Consider the following 20213-nt stretch of genomic DNA (forward strand, 5'->3'; position numbering starts at 1 on the left):
TTGTTCTTCAGAGTTTTTTATCTCGATTCCTAACCTTTTTCTTCCCTTAATCTCGCCTTAATCACGTTATTTACTCCCTTTCTTGGCATTTTGCTCGATCAAAATGCCAGATTGGGGGTGATTTACGTTGGTTTAGGGATGGGATTTTAGGTGTAGATTTAGTGTCGGGCTTTTAGATTTTAGCTTTGCAGCTTGATTTCATCTTCGTTCCTGACTTATATCCCGTTTATTTGTGCAGGAACATCTATTTGCTACAACTGGACCTCGGATTGGCTTGGCTTCGCGATTCACTCTTCCTTCGAATTTCTGAGTTTTTCTTGGTTCTTCGAATTTCTTGTGAATTTTTCTTGAGCTTAGCTTGTCTGTTGGAGTATTGTAAACGTTTCTTTCTCTTGGTTCTTGATTTTTTTGCAATGTTCATCGACATTTTCTAGATTTCGAGACCCCTGCTATTCGAAAACTAATTTCTGTATTTAGCTTGGGCCTTAGCTTTGAAATACTTGGGATTTATGATACTTAAGATATACATTGCTGTGTTCTATCTCTGATTGAGTGCAAAATCCTCTCGGAAGATTGCTCAAGACTTTTTCTCGATGCTCTTGTTGCTTCTTTGCCCCTTTGTATTTTGCTCTTAATTTGTAGCCGTGGTTTTCACTTGTCTTTAGTAGTGTTGTGACTGTGTTTTCACTTGTTTGGGGTTTGATTCTTCTTGCCCCTGCTTTTTCGTGGGCCTCTTACTATCGCCCACCAAGTGTTTGTGTTCCTTCCTTACTCAATTTGTTTGCAGGATTCTCGGCTTTTGAGGAGTGCTTGGATTGCTTCTTGCCGTGGGATTTGCTGCGTTTTGGCTCATTGCTTCCCTGCTGCTATTTGGTGCTCGGCCAGCCTTCTCTCTAGAGCTTGGTTGTTCGAGTGCTTATATTGCTTGTGGGCCTCTTACTATCGCCCACTTATCACTTAATCCCTATAGCCGTTTGCTTTGCTATTGGAGGTAACTGGCTTGACCCCTTTATCATTGTGCACTGTGTGCTCTTCCCCCTCGCTTGCTGATTCTTGTGATTAAGGTGTTGGGAGCTTTTAGTGGGAGTCTTGGCTCCCGGTTGTGTGCCACAATGGGCACTGAAACTTCTGGGCACTCGGCCACTGATGGTGCTTTTTTGAATGGATATGAGAAGCCACGAGCACAAGAGCTCATGTCCAATTTTATGGCAAAAAATACAGAAACTACCTTTGCTAGTCTATTCCGGGATAACAGGCTGCCAGAAGAAGATTGTCTTCTAAAATTTGTCCAGCCAACCGAAGGAAAAATTGCTCTCTCCTTTGATGAAATTGACAATGTGAAGAGCCTAGGACCATGACTTGTTGGGTGCGTGGTAGGTAGAAAGCTAAGTGGTTATGTGGTGAAAGAAATTATACGTCAATGGGGCTGTAAAGTCAGGTTTGAAACACATGAAAGCGGTTGGATTATGTTCTTTTTCCCTAATGAAGAATAGAAAAAGAGGGTTCTGGATGGTGGCCCATACCTTGTATTTGGGAGACACTTGTTCCTCAAAGATTTACCTCCGTGCTTCCTTTTTCGGGTGGAATACATGCTAATGCTACCATCTTGGGTCCAAATCCATGGGCTGCCCGCAGATTGTTGGACAACCAAAGCTCTTAGTAAAATTGCCTCGGTCTTAGGCAAGCCAATCCATACAGATGTCCTCACAATGTCTAAAGGAAAAAGTTTATTTGCTAGAGTGTTGGTTGAAATGGATTCGTCTCAGGCAAGAATTTACGAATACCCGATGTTACTTCCTAATGGCATTTTGACTACCCTATGATTTGTGTACGAAACAGAGCCTAAATATTGCTCAAAATGCAATTCTCTCGGCCATAGTTTGGAGCAATGCCGTTGGTACACGCCCCCACTAGTTGATGCTAATCTTGATGGTGGTAATCCTAATAGTAAGAAACCTGTGGAGGGAAAAAATAAGCCCCAAAGCAGATCCCGGGGGGCTGGTAAAATAGGTAATAGTAGGCCACGAGGAGGTGGATTTGGATTTATAGGAGGGAGCAATGGCCCTCAAGGTAGAGGGAGAGGCCGTGGCCCCTCTGGTGGTGATCGTGGGCCTGCTGGGGGTGGAAATACGGTTTACCCGGGCACTTTTGAAGGCACGGGTGATAATGAAATGGAAAGGGCTGGAGAAAATTGAAATGAACAGCCTGTTGAAAAATTGGATCAGATTTTGGATGAGGATGGGGTGATATTTGAAGTCCTAGATTCGAATGGCAATGGGAAGATTGTGGTTGAAGTTTTCAAAGGGGATAGTGATAACGAAGGCTTTGAAACAGTGGTAAGCAAGCGCACCAAGAAAGCAGTGAAGTATCTCAATTGATTAAGTAAGGGATGCAGCTCGGGGAGCTCCAGCTCTAGCATGACCGAGTACATTGAGGTCAACCCAAGAACTGTTGGAAAAACTTGCGAGTTCCCAGACCAATTACGATTGATACCCGGTGCAGCGGAAGTTTAAAATTTTTCATGGAACGTTTCCATGGTGTGGGTATCAACCATACATCGATTGAATTACGTGTGTGTAAAATTTAAATAACAATTAAATAAATTTTACCTCAAATCTCGCAACGAGATTAATGGACACCAACAGAACAATTCTGCTCTTGTTGTCTCTCCCTGGAACCGATGAACGCCTTCAATCAGGTCCACGAACAGAGGTTTAATCCCTCTGATAGATTGCACTAGAAAATCTATCAGAAGTTTTCTGCGAAGAGAATACACGAATTTGATTCGTTATTCCTTACTGCGATTCAAAATCACAGACCGGAATTTCTCTGACAGAGTGGGAGGGTGATCGGCCGAATTGAGAGAGAATAGGGGCTAGGGTTTTCGAAATTATTGCTCTCAAAATAATGACCTGTTGTCTTTAATTTCTGTACTGAAATAACTTATTTATAATGCAGGCCACTAACACCTTAGGGCCCATTAGTCATAAGCTGGGGCCCGACAAGCAAAGCCCGCTCGTTCAGAAATTAATATAAAATTCATCGTGACTCCGATTGATGAAACGATTTCACCAATGTGCACAGAAACCATTTCTGCACGTTTTAAAGTCAAAATAAATTTTCCTGAATCCGAATTCAGTGGTTTCCAAAAATGTCCATCCCTATGTCATTTTAGGAAATCCTACTCCCTTACTCTTATTTAAGAAGTCCAACTCCTTAGTTCATTAAATTTAACTCTTTAAATTTAACTATCTCAACGGGGATTAAAACTCCATTACACTGTGTGACCCTCAATGGTTCAGGGATACAGCTAGCCGTGGGCTCACAACTCCTTGTGACTCGGAACAACACTTTCCGACTTGCCCAACGAATCATGGTAAAGCGCCTAGCAACATCGCCCCATGATTCCCTAGGTATCACTGATAGTGCCTACAAGAACCAGTAGATTTTGGTTAACGTACAGTACGGTCCCTTCATCCATATATCCCGATCGAATCAACAACCATTGGTATATCGAGAGTCGCTCAAGATTCGATAACTATGCAATACATCTTGAAGATCAAATTAGTGACATCGCATGTGCTACTAAGAAACCATTTCTTAAATCACATCAAGTACTCTGGCCAGAGATTTGTCACACTAATATCTCCTCAGATCGCATAGGATATCCACACTCGCAAGTATGTGGTGAATCCTTGACAACAATGCATTGACTCCTATATGTGTCGTAACTGTACCCAATCTCGACACCTGATGACCCCCTCAGAGTCGGTAAACGAGTCAAAGCACAGTACTAGCATATAGAGTCTCCATGATGTTTCAAGTCGTAAGGACTAATGGTGTACAACCAAAACCGCGGACTTTATCCACTCGATAAGTGATAACCACTTGGAAAGTCCGGATAGGGTAGTTCGACTATTCATCCTATGAATATCCATTTGCATGCTTCGAACATCTCCATGTTCCCTACCAATGAAACGTGGTACTCCGCATCGCAAATGCTAGTCTCAAACTCGAGCGATCCTTATCCTTATTATCGGACGGCTCAATCGACTAGGAACGGTTTTAGAATATACAGTGACTATAAGATGTATTTCATGATAGACATCTCCATGTTCTACCACATCTTACATACACTATAGTATATTCAAGGTCTTTATCAAAACAACAATAGTATATCACAATATAACAATATGAAGTAATATAAAGTCATTGCCATAAAAGTGTAAATAATATTAAACAAAAGATTGTTTATACAAAGAGTCAACAAAGCCCATAGCCACACAGTTGGCTCACTGGGCACCCACTCTTACAATCTCCCACTTGCCCTATAGCCAACTAGTCATACTACGTAGACCCATTGCTTCGCGATGTTTGTCAAACAATGGTCCTGGCAAAGGCTTAGTAAGTGGATCAGCGATATTGTCTGCAGAGGCCACTCGTTCGACACTGATGTCTCCTCTTTCCACAATCTCCCGGATTATGTGGTATTTCCTCAGTACGTGTTTGGATCTTTGATGAGACCTTGGTTCCTTTGCTTGAGCAACGGCACCCGTGTTGTCGCAGTACACCGGGACTGGACCAACAAATTCAGGAATGACGCCCAACTCTTGGACGAAATTCCTCATCCAAACGGCCTCTTTAGCAGCAGCTGATGCTGCAATGTATTCAGCCTCAGTGGTGGAATCCGCTGTGGTGTCCTGCTTGGAACTCTTCCAAGAGACAGCACCGCCATTGAGCATGAACACAAATCCAGAGGTTGACTTCGAGTCATCCACATCACTTTGGAAGCTAGAGTCGGTATAGCCTTCCAGTTTGAGTTCTCGTCCTCCATAAACCATGAACATATTCTTAGTCCTTCGCAAGTACTTAAGAATGTCCTTCACGGCTTTCCAATGCATCTGACCAGGATTAGACTGATATCTGCTCGTGACACTCAGAGCAAATGCTACATCCGGTCTGGTAGATATCATCCCATACATGATACTACCTATAGCTGACGCATATGGTACATGTGTCATATTCTCTATCTCTGCATCAGTCTTGGGACACATAGACTTGGATAGAGAAACTCCATGACACATGGGTAGATGTCCTCTCTTGGACCCATCCATTGAAAACCGTTTCAATATGGTATCGATGTAGGTTGATTGAGTGAGTCCTATCATTCTCTTAGATCTATCCCTATAGATCTGTATCCCAAGAATGTAGGATGCCTCACCCAAATCCTTCATCGAAAATCTACCTGATAACCATATCTTTGTTGACTGCAACATCCCTACATCATTCCCAATGAGTAGGATGTCATCAACATAAAGTACTAAGAATGTCACCGCATCCTTAACTACTTTCTTGTACACGCAAGGTTCCTCCGGGTTCTTGATGAAACCAAAGTCTTTAATTGTTTCATCAAATTTCTGGTTCCAACTTCTTGATGCTTGTTTTAGACCATAGATTGATCTCTGAAGCTTGCATACCTTATGCTCGCTTCCCATGGATGTGTACCCCTCAGGCTGCTTCATATAGATTTCTTCCTTAATGTCTCCATTAAGAAAAGCAGTCTTCACATCCATCTGCCATATCTCATAGTCATACCATGCAGCTATGGCAATTAGGATTCTTATGGACTTGAACATTGCGACTGGTGAAAAGGTTTCATCATAGTCAACTCCTTGCCTTTGAGTGTAACCTTTCGCCACCAATCGCGCCTTGTAGGTCAATACCTTACCATCAGGCCCAAGCTTTCTTTTGTAGATCCATTTACACCCTATTGGAACAATTCCATCGGGAGGATCCACTAAAGACCAGACTTGGTTAGTATGCATCGAATCCAATTCTGACTGCATAGCTTCAAGCCATAAATTCGAATCCGCATCAGAAATTGCTTCCTTGAAGCTTCTTGGATCACATCCAATGTCGGGTTCATCTTGACCCTCTTCAAGAAGAAGACCATATCGAACTGGAGGTCTAGAAGTCCTCTCGGATCTTCTAGGTGCAGGCGTGTCCAGCAATGGTTCCTGAGGTGTGGGATCGTTATTTTGTATTTCGGGTTCTTCTCGAACTTCTTCGAGTTCCATCATCTCGCCTTTCTTATCCAATAAGAACTCCTTCTCCAAGAAGGTGGCATTCCGTGAAACAAACACCTTTGTTTCAGCAGGATAATAGAAATAATATCCGATTGAATTCTTCGGATACCCCACAAAATAACACAAGCTGGATCGACTATCCAACTTATCTCCCACTGTCCGCTTCACGTAAGCAGGACATCCCCAAATCCTCAAGTACGAATACTTAGGAGCTTTGCCATTCCATAACTCGTATGGTGTTTTGTCCACTGCTTTAGTGTGGACGTTGTTCAACAACAATACCGCCGTTTCAAGCGCATAGCCCCAAAACGAAGGTGGAAGCTCAGTGAAGCTCATCATAGATCGAACCATGTCCAACAAAGTTCGATTACGACGCTCCGATACACCATTAAGCTGTGGTGTCATAGGAGGAGTCCACTGAGAGAGAATCCCATTCTCTTTTAGATAGTCCAAAAACTCGGTACTCAAGTATTCTCCACCTCGATCCGATCGAAGTGCTTTAATACTTTTACCTAGCTTGTTTTCTACTTCAGCCTTGAATTCTTTGAACTTTTCAAATGCTTCAGACTTATATTTCATTAAATATAAATACCCATACCTAGAATAATCATCAGTAAAGGTAATGAAGTAGGTGTGGCCATGTTGAGTCCCTACTCTAAATGGACCACAAACATCTGTATGGATCAAATCCAACAGATTCTGACTACGTTCAGGCTTCCCCTTAAAAGGAGATTTAGTCATTTTCCCTTTTAGGCAGGATTCACAAGTAGGTAGAGAGTTAATATCAGACATATCAAACATGCCCTCTCCCACTAGCTTGTTCATCCTCCTTGAGGAAATATGACCTAGCCTAGCGTGCCATAGGTTTGCCGGGTTTTGACTATCGATTTTCCTTTTATTTGTTGTCGCCGGTTTGTCAATACAATTAACTGGAACGTCTTTTAGTTTTAAATTGTATAGATCGTTTTCAAGTTGTCCATTTCCAATTAAACATTCATTCTTGTAAATACTGCAAATCCCATTCACAAAATTACAAGAATAACCATCTCTATCAAGCATAGAAATAGAAATAATGTTTTTAATTAAATCTGGCACAAATAAAACATCTCTCAACAATAATTTAAAACCGTTCTGCAAAATCAAACAAACATCTCCAATGGCCGTAGCTTCAACTCTGGAACCATTCCCGAGCCTCAGCTGGGTCTCACCCATTCTAAGCCTGCGACTTCTTGTCATCACCTGCAAATCATTGCAAATGTGAGATCCACATCCGGTATCCAATACCCAAGAAGTTGTATTAAGTGACATGTTTATTTCGATATAGAACATACCCTTTGCAGTTCCCAACTGCCCAAGATACTCCTTGCAGTTGCGCTTCCAATGACCCGGCTTCTTGCAGTAATGGCAAACATCCTTGGATTTTCCATCGTTTGAAGCCTTTGTCTTTTGCTTCTTCTCGGGTTCCACTTTCTTGGGTGGGGCAGAACGTTTCTTGCCCTTCATACTTGGCCCCTTCTTAGCAGAAGATGAGGAGCCCACCAAGAAAGCTGGCTTATCCTTCTTAAGTGTGGATTCATATGTAACGAGCATATTGACCATCTCTTCAAGGGTGGCCTCTATCTTGTTCATATTAAAATTTATCACGAATCCATCAAATGAAGAAGGAAGAGATAGAAGCAGCAAGTCCACATTGAGTTCATGCTCCAACACCAAATCAAGGGTCGCTAACTTCTGTATGAGCCAAATCACTCGTACCCCATGATCACGGACCGAAGTCCCTTCACGCATGCGGCACGTCATCAACTCCTTAACAGTAGAGAACCTTTCAGCCCTCGACTGAGCCCCAAAAAGTTCCTTGAGTTGCGTGTGAATGTCAGCAGCATTCACCGTGTCCTCAAATCGCCTCTGGAGTTCATCAGACATCGAGGCTTGCATATAGCATTTGGTCTTGATGTCATGGTCACACCATGCATCAAGTTTGGCCAATTCCTCCGGACTTATGTCAGCTGGTGCTTCCTTCGGAGGTGCTTTCTCTAACACGTAGAGCATTTTCTCCGAAGTTAAGACAATCTTCAACTTCCGGAACCATTCCGTATAGTTGGCGCCAGTCAGCTTGTTTTGTTCGAGGATCGAGAATAAAGGATTTCGCGAATTCATTGTATGAAATACTGAAAAGGAAAAACAGACATATATCAATGATTGTTTAACAATTTACTAAGACATAAAATAGGCGAATTTAATTTTATGAATCTCACTCCCACTATTTTAACGATTTCACCACCCTCTAGTGAAAACGGGAAACTTTTTCCTTAGTGAGAACATGGAGTCCAATTGACAAACTTATGGTCCCGAATAATATCAGCCAACCATAATTCTCAAAAGGTAGAGCCCAATTGCTTCCAAAGCAACCCCCATGTGTTTACCTCATGTCCAATAAGGGCCCAATAATATGACGCCGTTTAAAGTGACATGTCAAGATGACCCATCAATATTAAGTTGTGATGGACGGTCGCCATGTGGATCCCCCAATAATATGAGCCGATCCCATGGGAGTTCCACCCAACTTACAACATTTGTCGATCCAATGTACAGCTTTCCGACGGACGGGCCCCCCCAATAATATGAGCCGGACCGTATCCGCGGGTAGCATCACATACATTGACCGTTGATGGAAGGTAGGAACATTTAAACAATATTTAAATTTCCTTTATTTATCTTGATATAAATTTTAAATCATATTTAAAATGAGGGATTTTATTTATAAAAATATTTGTCTCATCATATTTAATTTATTGCATGCATTGCCGGATTCACGCAATTTATGTCTAAACATGCATACAATCATAATATCACATATTATATAGGATGATCGATTCCATTTCTAATTGACCCGTGGTTGCCAATCACGGGTCTTAGTCCAATCCTAGGTAATATGCAGTATGCAAATGCAATCCTATTACATATGCTTCCAATTTACATTTCTTCAGTCTTCATTGTCTGCTGGGCCCACCATCTTCAAATCTTGATCTCCCACTAAATCTAATGTATTTACAATTAAATAACAATGACAAGTAGGGGATACATTTTTAGGGGGTGGGAACGGGCTATAAACCAAGCCCACTTTTATTACATATGACATTCATATCGGGCCATAAACCAGGCCCATTAATAAAACCAACAACAATAAAGACAAAATGTAAATTCCTAACATACACCTACAAAATTGGTCATGGCAATCGATCATCCTTATCCAATAACATTTAATTCAAAATTAATTTATTGGATAACATGCTGTGGCAATTCAAATTTAAACAAGATAAAATCATATTTTATATATAAAATCACATTTCACATATAAAATCATATTTTATCTCCATATCAAATAAAATCATATTTTATCTATAAAATCCAATTTTACAAATAAAATCATATTTTATCTAATATATCATAAGATCATATCTTATCATCAATTGTACCAAAATAATTGATTTCAAAATTCAATTTACGGATAAAATATTAAAATTTTCCAAAAATTCAAATTTATCCAAAATCAATTTTAAAATTTACGGACTCGAACAATTCGATCCGAAATCTCGTGAACCAATCAAAAACAATTTTTGACCGGACCAAAAATAAAATTTTAAATATTAAAATTAAAATATAATTTTTCCCGCGGGCCGCCCGGGACACTCCCGGGCCGGCCCGCACCCGGGGCGCGGGCCGGGGCAGCCCGGCTGCCCCCTTAGGGCAGCAACGTTTGCTGCCCTGGCGGCGCCTGGCGCCGCCGCTGGGCGGCGCCGTGCGTCGCCCTGGGCGGCGCCGAGCGCCGCCCCTGGGCGGCGCTGTGCGCCGCCCTGGGCAGCGCCGAGCGCTGCCCTGCGCAGCGCCCAGCGCTGCGCTGGGCAGCGCACAGCGCTGCCCTGGGCAGCGCCGTGCGCCGCCCTGGGCGGCGACGGTCGCCGCCCTGGGCGGCGCCGTGCGCCCCCTTTGGGCGGCGCCGTGCGCCGCCCCTGGGGGCAGCGACCATCGCTGCCCCCTCCGGGCAGCGATCCAATCGCTGCCCGGGTTTCGCCCCCGGAAAAAAAAATTTTTTTTATTAAAAATATTTATTTTGTTTCAAAAACCGAGACTCAAAAATTTTGTACAATTGATTAATTCAATCGATTGATCTGAGCAACCTGGCTCTGATACCACTGTTGGAAAAACTTGCGAGTTCCCAGACCAATTACGATTGATACCCGGTGCAGCGGAAGTTTAAAATTTTTCATGGAACGTTTCCATGGTGTGGGTATCAACCATACATCGATTGAATTACGTGTGTGTAAAATTTAAATAACAATTAAATAAATTTTACCTCAAATCTCGCAACGAGATTAATGGACACCAACAGAACAATTCTGCTCTTGTTGTCTCTCCCTGGAACCGATGAACGCCTTCAATCAGGTCCACGAACAGAGGTTTAATCCCTCTGATAGATTGCACTAGAAAATCTATCAGAAGTTTTCTGCGAAGAGAATACACGAATTTGATTCGTTATTCCTTACTGCGATTCAAAATCACAGACCGGAATTTCTCTGACAGAGTGGGAGGGTGATCGGCCGAATTGAGAGAGAATAGGGGCTAGGGTTTTCGAAATTATTGCTCTCAAAATAATGACCTGTTGTCTTTAATTTCTGTACTGAAATAACTTATTTATAATGCAGGCCACTAACACCTTAGGGCCCATTAGTCATAAGCTGGGGCCCGACAAGCAAAGCCCGCTCGTTCAGAAATTAATATAAAATTCATCGTGACTCCGATTGATGAAACGATTTCACCAATGTGCACAGAAACCATTTCTGCACGTTTTAAAGTCAAAATAAATTTTCCTGAATCCGAATTCAGTGGTTTCCAAAAATGTCCATCCCTATGTCATTTTAGGAAATCCTACTCCCTTACTCTTATTTAAGAAGTCCAACTCCTTAGTTCATTAAATTTAACTCTTTAAATTTAACTATCTCAACGGGGATTAAAACTCCATTACACTGTGTGACCCTCAATGGTTCAGGGATACAGCTAGCCGTGGGCTCACAACTCCTTGTGACTCGGAACAACACTTTCCGACTTGCCCAACGAATCATGGTAAAGCGCCTAGCAACATCGCCCCATGATTCCCTAGGTATCACTGATAGTGCCTACAAGAACCAGTAGATTTTGGTTAACGTACAGTACGGTCCCTTCATCCATATATCCCGATCGAATCAACAACCATTGGTATATCGAGAGTCGCTCAAGATTCGATAACTATGCAATACATCTTGAAGATCAAATTAGTGACATCGCATGTGCTACTAAGAAACCATTTCTTAAATCACATCAAGTACTCTGGCCAGAGATTTGTCACACTAATATCTCCTCAGATCGCATAGGATATCCACACTCGCAAGTATGTGGTGAATCCTTGACAACAATGCATTGACTCCTATATGTGTCGTAACTGTACCCAATCTCGACACCTGATGACCCCCTCAGAGTCGGTAAACGAGTCAAAGCACAGTACTAGCATATAGAGTCTCCATGATGTTTCAAGTCGTAAGGACTAATGGTGTACAACCAAAACCGCGGACTTTATCCACTCGATAAGTGATAACCACTTGGAAAGTCCGGATAGGGTAGTTCGACTATTCATCCTATGAATATCCATTTGCATGCTTCGAACATCTCCATGTTCCCTACCAATGAAACGTGGTACTCCGCATCGCAAATGCTAGTCTCAAACTCGAGCGATCCTTATCCTTATTATCGGACGGCTCAATCGACTAGGAACGGTTTTAGAATATACAGTGACTATAAGATGTATTTCATGATAGACATCTCCATGTTCTACCACATCTTACATACACTATAGTATATTCAAGGTCTTTATCAAAACAACAATAGTATATCACAATATAACAATATGAAGTAATATAAAGTCATTGCCATAAAAGTGTAAATAATATTAAACAAAAGATTGTTTATACAAAGAGTCAACAAAGCCCATAGCCACACAGTTGGCTCACTGGGCACCCACTCTTACAAGAACCTGATTACCGAATATGACTGCGAAATCTTTCCTACTGAACAATGCACAAATCAGGGCCCGGCGACTTAAAGTCGTCGATCGCCACCCATGAAGATTGCATGTTGGAATGTGAGGGGCCTTAACAAGCCCCTCAAACAGAAGAATGCTCAGGGAGTGTTGAAGAAACACAATTTGAGTATTCTTGGGTTACTTGAAGTCAAGATTAAGCCTAATCTTTTGGATCGTATGATGGACACTAAGTTCCCGGGGATGCCCTTCTTACACAACTTCCATGTGTGTCCTAATAGCCGCATTTTGATCATGTGGGACTCTAAGATGGTACACTTGGATCTTCTAGAGATGACTGATCAATTTATACATGTGACAGTCAGTTGTCTTCTTACTCATAGGATTTTCCTGGCCACCTTCATGTATGGTTGGAACTCGATGGTGGCCAGAAGACCTCTTTGGGATTTTTTTCTTAGTAGGGGAGATGATATTGACCTTCCGTGGATTCTGATGGGTGATTTTAACTGTGTTAGGCACCCTTATGAGAAAATGGGAGGTGTGCCAGTTGCACCTAGGGAAATGGCAGACCTTAGGAACTGTATTTCCAAACTTGAGCTCTCAGATGTTAATCATGTCGGGTGTTTCTTCACCTGGTTTAGTTTGGCCGTATCGTCTAAACTGGATAGAGTTATGGTTAACCACCATTGGACTGAATCCAACTTGGTTGTTTTTGTGGATTTTCTTGCTCCTGGAGTCTTCTCTGATCACTCTTGCAGCGTTATCACCATCTTCAGAGATCATAGCCGTAGGGCTACCCCCTTCAAATTCTTTAATATGTGGACGATTCATCAAGACTTTCAGATGATTGTTTGAGATAACTGGTTTTATGGAGGGGGTGGCACTGCGCAGTTTGTCATCAAGAAAAAAATGAATGGTATGAAAATAGTCCTTAAGCAACTCAATGACATGCACTTTAGCCACATTTCGAACCGTGCTAAGATCGCTAATGAGAAGCTTGTAGAAGCTCAAAGCAGGGCTCTCAATGGGGATGGGGTGGATAACAATATTGTTGAGTTGAGGAGGAGGGCGGAGTACCTTCTTGAGGCTGAGCGATTATTCCTATCCCAAAAAGCTAAGTGCGAGTACCTCAAGCACAGTGATAGATGTTCAAAATTCTTTCATGGTATGATCAAGCGGAACATCAAACGTAATAATATTGTGGCTCTCACCCTTAGAGATGGTTCTACTTCGGTGAACCCGAATGAGATTGCAGATGAATTTGTGGGATATTATAGGAACCTTCTTGGGGTTGCCACGGATAGAGAAGCTTTGGATGAATCAATTATTTCCCTTGGGCCCATTCTACTAGATTCCTGTTGGGATTAGTTGACTAGGGTGGTCAGTGTGGATGAAATCAGAGGTGCATTGGGCAACATTGAAGATGACAAAGCCCCGGGGCCTGATGGCTTTGGTGCTGCATTCTTTAAGAAAGCTTGGGGCACTGTTGGTGGGGATGTCATTGCTGCGGTGTCGGAATTTTTCAGGAGTGGGAAACTCTTAAAACAATGGAACCATGCGTCAATTGCTCTAGTCCCTAAGACTGATCATGATACTTCTGTCTTTGATTTTAGGCCTATTTCATGCTGTACTGTATTGTATAAGATCATAACAAAGATCTTGGCATCTAGATTGGGAAGGGTGATTGAGCCTTTCATAAGCCCGGCGCAGGCAGCCTTTATCCCTGGGCGTTCTATAGTGGAAAATATTCATTTGGCCCAGGAAATGTTGAAACACTATGCGAGGAAAAGGGGCTCTCCACGTTGTATTCTTAAGATTGATCTACAAAAAGCCTATGATACAGTTCGTTGGGAATTTTTACGAGATTCTCTCCGGCTCCTTAATTTCCCTCCTGTATTTGTTTCTTGGATTATGGAGTGAGTTTGTTCGACCTCGTTCTCTATTTCATTTGGGGGCCAACTTTACGGACTCTTTAAGGGCGCGAGGGGCCTGCGTCAGGGTGACCCCCTCTCCCCCCTCATCTTTGTCATTTGCATGGAAATGCTTTCGAGATCCCTATTGCAAGCATCTAGGCTGCCAGACTTCCAATTCCACCCTAGATGTGAGGCATTGAGTATTACTCATCTTGTTTATGCTGATGATCTATTAATCTTGGCTAAGGGTGAAACTCAGAGCGTAAAAATTGTATTGGACTGTGTGGACAAGTTTGGGAAAACAGCTGGCCTCCGGGCAAATGCCTTGAAGTCAATATCTTCTTGGCAGCAGTTAAGGAGCCAATTAAAAGGGACATTATTAGGATGAGTACTGGATACCACGAGGGTTCCTTTCCCTTCCATTACTTGGGAATCCCTTTGGCAGCAAGGCGATTGACAGAGAGATACTACAGTGGGTTGGTGGACACCATCACCAAGAAAGTGGCTGCTTGGCCCAGACATACCCTTTCATATGCAGGTAAGTTGGAACTGATCCGATCGGTTGTACAGGGTGTGGAATGTTTATGGCTTTCTATCTTGCCTATCTCTTGCGGGGTAATAGACAAGATTGAAAAGACATGTAGAAGCTTTATGTGGACTAGCAAGCACCCCTATCTCTTGGCGTAAAGTTTGTTCTCCTATTAATGATGGTGTGTTGGGGCTTAGAGATCTGAGAATCTGGAATAAGACGTTGCTTGCAAAGACGCTTTGGCATATCCATAAGAAAAAAGATTCTCTGTGGGTAAAATGGATTAACTACTATTATTGGGGTAATGTCATGGATTGGACAATCAGGAAAGATGATACCAGCCTAATTAAGAAACTAGTGGAGATCCGGGATGAATTGGCCCTTAAGTTTGGTAACTGGGAAGGGGCGGCTGCTCAGCTGGAGATATGGTTTGGCAAGAAAGATGGGTTAGCTCAGTTGTACAACAGCTTCTTTATAGGCCAGGGGAGGTGGCCTTGGAAGCCCATTGTGTGGAGACCATACATCCTTCCCAAACACAGAATTATTTTTTGGCTTATTGCCCATGGTAAATGCTTAACCAAAGATCGGCAACCTTATATCCCTAACAAATCTTGTGCGTTTTGTGGAACACATACTGAAGATGCGCAACACTTATTCTTCGAGTGTACGGTTTCATGACGGATCTGGGCTCGATTGTGGGACTGGCTGGGTATTCAATATCAGGTTAGTTCTTTGATGGGTTTGCTAAGATTTATGCGCAGGTTTTACAGGGGCACAACGATGAACAAAAGGAGATGCCAGGCAGGAGTAGCTGCAGTCTTGTACCACTTATGGGGGGACTCGGACCCGAGCAATCTATGAAGCTGAACGTCCTGATATTGATGCTATCATCAGAAAGATTATTATTCACATTCACCGTGCCTTGAGTCTCTAGAATTTACTGCATGGCTCTATTTTACATCTTCTAGAGCTCTCTTGACTAATTGGATTAAGGAGGGTTGAGTTGATACTATTGTACTACTTGCCTACTGAGGATCTCTCATTCTTACTAGCCTCTGCATAGCTCGATTTTATCTCTCATTTTGGCTTTATTACTTTGACATTTTGGGTCCTATCTTAGAATGTTTTTTGGTTCCTGGGTATGCCCAGAGTAGTTGTAAGTTCCTGAGTATGCTCAGTGTAGTTGTACGTCCCTGGGTATGCCCAGTGTAGTTGTACGTCCCTGAGCATGATGTTTGGCCGATATTTTGACTCTCCTATCATCACCATGCATGTGCGTTGGACATTTTCCTCTGCTATTGCTTCGTGCTATTTATGGATACACTCAGATCGTGTGGCCTCCTAGCCTCTACTCCTAGTTTGCGGCTACGAGAGTTACTGTTGATGACTTTGATGGCGCCAATCTTTGAGCCCAGCTGGATATGATGGTTGGCTGCACTCTGCTTCTCTCTTGAATGCACTCAGATCATTTGGCCTACTAGCCTCTATACCTAGTTCTGGTTTGTCTGGTTATATGTAAAGGTATTGGGTTGGGTTGGCTATTTATGTATGGGTTTGTTTAGTATTTTGATTTTATTGTTGATACACTGATTTGGGATCCTTGGGTACGCCCAGTGTATTTGTACTTCTTTATTTACCATCTATTGATATGTGTTCATATAAAAAAAAAAAAAAAGGAAAAAGAAAGAGCTCTCAGTCTGTCAATCCTTACTATGTCTGAACCTGGTAAGTTTCCCCGTGTTGAGTCAAATTAAGCCGCAGGCTCCACTCCTGGTGGTGCCCTTCCATCAATTCCTTTAAGTTTCATCCTTGAGACCATACTCCCCCCGGAACCCAAAGACTTTGATTTCTCATAAGGTGCCGGCGGAGTCCATAAAGTAACATCCGCCGATCCCTGGTCGGCATCGTTTATGGTTGAGACTAGGACGGTATCTGATCGTCTTCGAGCCCCCAACTTTCATTCTTGATTAATGAAAACATCCTTGGTAAATGCTTTCGCAGTTGTTCGTCTTTCATAAATCCAAAAATTTCACCTCTGACTATGAAATACGAATGCCCCCGACTGTCCCTGTTAATCATTACTCCAATCCCAAAGGCCAACGTAATAGGACCGAAATCCTATTATGTTATCCCATGCTAATGTATTCAGAGCGTAGGCTTGCTTTGAGAACTCTAATTTCTTCAAAGTAACAGCGCCGGAGGCTCGACCCGGCCAGCTAAGGCCAGGAGCGCATCGCCGGCAGAAGGGACGAGTCAACCGGTGCACACCAAAGGCGGACCGGCCGACCCAACCCAAAGTCCAACTACGAGCTTTTTAACTTCAACAACTTAAATATACGCTATTGGAGCTGGAATTACCGCGGCTGCTGGCACCAGAATTGCCCTCCAATGGATCCTCGTTAAGGGATTTAGATTGTACTCATGCCAATTACAGGACTCGTAGAGCCCGGTATTGTTATTTATTGTCACTACCTCCCCGTGTTAGGATTGGGTAATTTGTGCGCCTGCTGCCTTCCTTGGATGTGGTAGCCGTTTCTCAGGCTCCCTCTCCAGAATCGAACCCTAATTCTCCGTCAACCCGTCACCACCATAGTAGGCCACTATCCTGTAAGAGTGGGTGCCCAGTGAGCCAACTGTGTGGCTATGGGCTTTGTTGACTCTTTGTATAAACAATCTTTTGTTTAATATTATTTACACTTTTATGGCAATGACTTTATATTACTTCATATTGTTATATTGTGATATACTATTGTTGTTTTGATAAAGACCTTGAATATACTATAGTGTATGTAAGATGTGGTAGAACATGGAGATGTCTATCATGAAATACATCTTATAGTCACTGTATGTTCTAAAACCGTTCCTAGGCGATTGAGCCGTCCGATAATAAGGATAAGGATCGCTCGAGTTTGAGACTAGCATTTGCGATGCGGAGTACCACGTTTCATTGGTAGGGAACATGGAGATGTTCGAAGCATGCAAATGGATATTCATAGGATGAATAGTCGAACTACCCTATCCGGACTTTCCAAGTGGTTATCACTTATCGAGTGGATAAAGTCCGCGGTTTTGGTTGTACACCATTAGTCCTTACGACTTGAAACATCATGGAGACTCTATATGCTAGTACTGTGCTTTGACTCGTTTACCGACTCTGAGGGGGTCATCAGGTGTCGAGATTGGGTACAGTTACGACACATATAGGAGTCAATGCATTGTTGTCAAGGATTCACCACATACTTGCGAGTGTGGATATCCTATGCGATCTGAGGAGATATTAGTGTGACAAATCTCTGGCCAGAGTACTTGATGTGATTTAAGAAATGGTTTCTTAGTAGCACATGCGATGTCACTAATTTGATCTTCAAGATGCATTGCATAGTCATCGAATCTTGAGCGACTCTCGATATACCAATGGTTGTTGATTCGATCGGGATATATGGATGAAGGGACCGTACTGTACGCTAACCAAAATCTACTGGTTCTTGTAGGCACTATCAGTGATACCTAGGGAATCATGGGGCGATGTTGCTAGGCGCTTTACCATGATTCGTTGGGCAAGTCGGAAAGTGTTGTTCCGAGTCACAAGGAGTTGTGAGCCCACGGCTAGCTGTATCCCTGAACCATTGAGGGTCACACAGTGTAATGGAGTTTTAATCCCCGTTGAGATAGTTAAATTTAAAGAGTTAAATTTAATGAACTAAGGAGTTGGACTTCTTAAATAAGAGTAAGGGAGTAGGATTTCCTAAAATGACATAGGGATGGACATTTTTGGAAACCACTGAATTCGGATTCAGGAAAATTTATTTTGACTTTAAAATGTGCAGAAATGGTTTCTGTGCACATTGGTGAAATCAGTTCATCAATCGGAGTCACGATGAATTTTATATTAATTTCTGAACGAGCGGGCTTTGCTTGTCGGGCCCCAGCTTATGATTAATGGGCCCTAAGGTGTTAGTGGCCTGCATTATAAATAAGTTATTTCAGTACAGAAATTACACACAACAGGTCATAATTTTTGAGACAGAGCAAAAATCGAAACCCTTCTCTCTCAAAGAATTTTCGGCCGTCCCCTTCCTGCTCTGCCCGAGAAATTCCGGTCTGTGATTTTTAATTGCAGTCAGGAACAACGAATCAGATTCGTTTAATCTCTTCGCAGAAAACTTCTGATAGATTTTCTAGTGCAATCTATCAGAGGGATTTAAACCTCTGTTCGTGGACCTGATTGAAGGAGTTCATCGGTTCCAGGGAGAGACAACAAGAGCAGATCAAATCTGTTGGTGTCCATTAATCTCGTTGCGAGATTGGAGGTAAAATTTAATAACTGTTATTTAAATTTTACACACACAATAATTTAATCGTTGAACGGTTGATACCCACACTATGGAATTGTTCCATAACAAAAATTTTAAACTTCCGCTGCACCGGGTATCAATCGTGATTGATCTGACCGCCAGTTTTTCCAACAGTGGTATCAGAGCCAGGTTGCTCAGATCAAACGATTAAATTAATCAATTGTACAAAATTTTTGAGTCTCGGTTTTTGAAACAAAATAAATATTTTTAAATAAATAAAAATTTTTTTTGGGGCAAAACCCGGGCAGCGATTGGATCGCTGCCCGGTGGGGCAGCAATTGTTGCTGCCCCGGGCGGCGCACGGCGCCGCCCAAAGGGGGCGCACGGCGCCGCCCAAGGCGGCGACCGTCGCCGCCCAGGGCGGCGCACGGCGCCGCCCAGGGCAGCGCTGTGCGCTGCCCAGCGCAGCGCTGGGCGCTGCGCGGGGCAGCGCTCGGCGCTGCCCAAGGGCGGCGCTCGGCGCCGCCCAGCGCAGCGCTGGGCGCTGCGCAGGGCAGCGCTCGGCGCTGCCCAGGAGCGCCGCCCAGGGCAGCGCACGGCACTGCCCTAAGGGGGCAGCCGGGCTGCCCCCGGCCCGCACCCCGGTTGCGGGCCGGCCCGGGCGGGTCCCGGGCGGCCCGCGGGAAAAATTATATTTTTATTAATTTTAATATTTAAAATTTTATTTTTGGTCCGGTCAAAAATTGTTTTTGATTGGTTCACGAGATTTCGGATCGAATTGTTCGAATCCGTAAATTTTAAAATTGATTTTGGATAAATTTGAATTTTTGGAAAATTTTAATATTTTATCCGTAAATTGAATTTTGAAATCAATTATTTTGGTACAATTGATGATAAGATATGATCTTATGATATATTAAGTAAAATATGATTTTATTTGTAAAATTGGATTTTATAGATAAAATATGATTTTATTTGATATAGAGATAAAATATGATTTTATATGTGAAATGAGATTTTATATATAAAATATGATTTTATCTTGTTTAAATTTGAATTGCCACAGCATGTTATCCAATAAATTAATTTTGAATTAAATGTTATTGGATAAGGATGATCGATTGCCATGACCAATTTTGTAGGTGTATGTTAGGAATTTACATTTTGTCTTTATTATTGTTGGTTTTATTAATGGGCCTGGTTTATGGCCCGATATGAATGTCATATGTAATAAAAGTGGGCTTGGTTTATAGCCCGTTCCCACCCCCTAAAAATGTATCCCCTACTTGTCATTGTTATTTATTGTAAATACATTAGATT

At 42.6% G+C, this 20213-nt stretch overlaps 2 protein-coding genes across 2 annotated transcripts; both read left to right on the forward strand.

The window, feature by feature from the left end:
• The first annotated feature begins 12237 nt into the window (after positions 1 to 12237).
• On the forward strand, positions 12238 to 13011 carry LOC140870613 (uncharacterized). Its single transcript, XM_073273028.1, has one exon. It carries the CDS (start codon positions 12238 to 12240, stop codon positions 13009 to 13011), a length of 774 nt encoding a protein of 257 aa, XP_073129129.1.
• A 54-nt stretch (positions 13012 to 13065) lies between these two features.
• On the forward strand, positions 13066 to 15276 carry LOC140870615 (uncharacterized). Its single transcript, XM_073273029.1, has 4 exons — positions 13066 to 13446; positions 13525 to 14072; positions 14375 to 14607; positions 14714 to 15276. Exons 1-4 carry the CDS (start codon positions 13066 to 13068, stop codon positions 15274 to 15276), a joined length of 1725 nt encoding a protein of 574 aa, XP_073129130.1.
• The last annotated feature ends 4937 nt before the right edge of the window (positions 15277 to 20213 follow it).

Source organism: Henckelia pumila, unplaced genomic scaffold, assembly GCF_033568475.1.
Source record: "Henckelia pumila isolate YLH828 unplaced genomic scaffold, ASM3356847v2 CTG_111:::fragment_3, whole genome shotgun sequence".
NCBI lineage: Eukaryota > Viridiplantae > Streptophyta > Magnoliopsida > Lamiales > Gesneriaceae > Henckelia > Henckelia pumila.